General features: G+C 39.3%; 1 protein-coding gene across 1 annotated transcript in view; it reads right to left on the reverse strand.

Moving 5' to 3' along the window:
- The window catches only part of ATF1 (activating transcription factor 1), an 81,964-nt gene that overhangs the window by 7,251 nt on the left and 72,478 nt on the right, over window positions 1–2,235 (reverse strand). The window contains exons 4-6 of the mRNA XM_006870047.1: window positions 510–692; window positions 267–426; window positions 166–167 (exon numbers count right to left, since the gene is read on the reverse strand). Coding sequence (XP_006870109.1) covers window positions 166–167; window positions 267–426; window positions 510–692 — 345 coding nt within the window. The remainder of the gene's footprint in view (window positions 1–165; window positions 168–266; window positions 427–509; window positions 693–2,235) is intronic.

Genomic DNA, 2,235 nt, shown 5'->3' on the forward strand with positions numbered 1-2,235 from the left:
TGGGCAATCACAAAAAGGCAAATACTGCATGAGACCACTATTGAAAAATGGTTGCAGGGCAGGAATGGAGAAGTGAAAAAAATATAAAGTGAAAAGAGGGTATAAAAAAAGAAGGAAAAGAACTTGACATAATTTAACATTCAGTAAAATAAAGCTGATATAAACCTCTGTTCCTGTTTTTATTATACAGTTCCAATTAACATTAGGTTGTATTTTGAGATTTGCAAAAACACTATCCATCCTGGTATTCTAATTCTACCACCTACCTGTTCTTCATCAACCTTATTTCTCTTTTCAATTGGGGATCATCTGTCTTCGTTGTCTGAGATGTAAGACTCATAGGAGATGCCATGACCACAGTCTGTGGCAGTGAAGTAGCTGATGGTGTGGTACGGATCTGGTAAGTCTGCATATCTCCTGACGCAGCTGTGTGACCAAGAGTGAATTAGTTCATAAATGTCTTTCTAAGTATTTTGGCATACTTTCTACGGCCACTTGAGCATACTTACTCTGTACAACGACCTGGTTGCTGGGCACAAGTATTTGCTGTCCATCAGAGGTCTGCGCATACTGAAGAATTGTTGTACCTTGCTGAGTACTGCCTGAATTTGACATGGTTAATGTCTGAAGCCCCTGTACTCCATCTGTGCCTGAACTGGCCAGCTGTAAGGCTCCATTTGGGGCAATGGCAACTTTAACCAAAGAGAGAAAATAGCTTGTGTAAGGCCATTGAATACACTAATTAAAAACGACTGGAAAGAAATGAACAAGCATTATTTGTTAAAACAGATTTGAATGAAGTTCAACTTGATAACTATTGACTACTCTGGGTGAAATACAAGAGTGCTTCAAAAACTTCATGGAAAAATGGAATTCATAGTTTATGTAAATTTCCCACCAACTTTTTTAATCACCCTCATATATGTAAAAGAGAGGTCTTTGTAGTATTAATGTGGTCTAGAGGTATTATGTTAAATTTAATCTCAGATTGTATAATATAACTGATAGGTTAAAATGAGCACATTTGGCCTCCATGAAGCACCTCATGCTAATAGCTAATGCTGCCACAGCTCTTCTTAAAAAGACCACTAGTGACTAACTTTTAAAAGGAAAAAATTGAACAACCTCATTTCTAATTGTTATTTAAAAAAAAAAAAAAAGCATTAAGAAGATCATGACAAATTTTTTAATAGGTAAACATGTGCCTATGGTGAAAATTCAAATAGAATACAATGTATATAGTAGAAAGCAAGTCTTCTACATTCTGGGTTTCTAAGTTCTACTTTCTAGTGGTAATCAGTTAAATTTATTGCATGTTACTAAATTATTTACTTAACAGGGGGGCATCAAGGTCGATTGCCATAACATAGTCCACAAAGACAACGTTCTTCACCCTACTTTGTTTAATAGTTACTGGGATCTTAAAAGCTTGTGAGTGGTCATCTAAAGTGTAATTACTGACCTCCCCATCTAATGCAAAAAAGAGTGAAGAAATTCAAAGATGCATGCTAACAATCCAAAGGACTAATGGCAAACCTAGCCTCCATGACCCTGATACCAGAACTATCTGATGCCTGGCTACCATTGCTGGCCACTCTGAAGGGAATCATAGTAAGATGTCCTGGATAGAGTGAGAGAAAAATAAGGAACAAACTTCAAAAGCATAAAAAATACCAGACTTACTGGTCTGACAGAGACTGGTAGTACCGCCAGACTATGGCCCTTTGTCACTCTTTAAGTCTTGGAATGAACACAACTCTATGGCTCAACTTTCAGCCACACAATACATAGATGTACAAACTGAACAATAATGCCAAGGAAGTACGCACTCCTTAGAACTATCAACCATATGAGATCAAAAGGAAAGCATGTACACAGGGATAAAGCTCAGAAGGCAGAAATGAATAGGAAAGAAAGGCAAATAGAAATGGTAAAGACAGAGAAGAAGTAGGAAGAAGGTTGTGTCGGGAACCGGCCTCGACATGGGAGTTCGGTTCACGAAGTTGGGAGATCTGGTGATGACAGTGACAGATAAAGAATACGCACAAAGACACAAAGAGAGAAACAAGACGACACCCCGAAACCAGAGTGGATGCGACACTGGTGGGCAGACCCTGGACTACCAGCATCGTGGCCCCTGCAGGCAGTAAAGCACCGCCCTGTAAACCTTAACGCATGCCTTGCCAGCTGTAACGCCTCGCATGCCAGTCGTAACGCATGCAGGCTTGGGTCTGC

Source organism: Chrysochloris asiatica, unplaced genomic scaffold (assembly GCF_000296735.1).
Source record: "Chrysochloris asiatica unplaced genomic scaffold, ChrAsi1.0 scaffold00138, whole genome shotgun sequence".
Lineage (NCBI taxonomy): Eukaryota > Metazoa > Chordata > Mammalia > Afrosoricida > Chrysochloridae > Chrysochloris > Chrysochloris asiatica.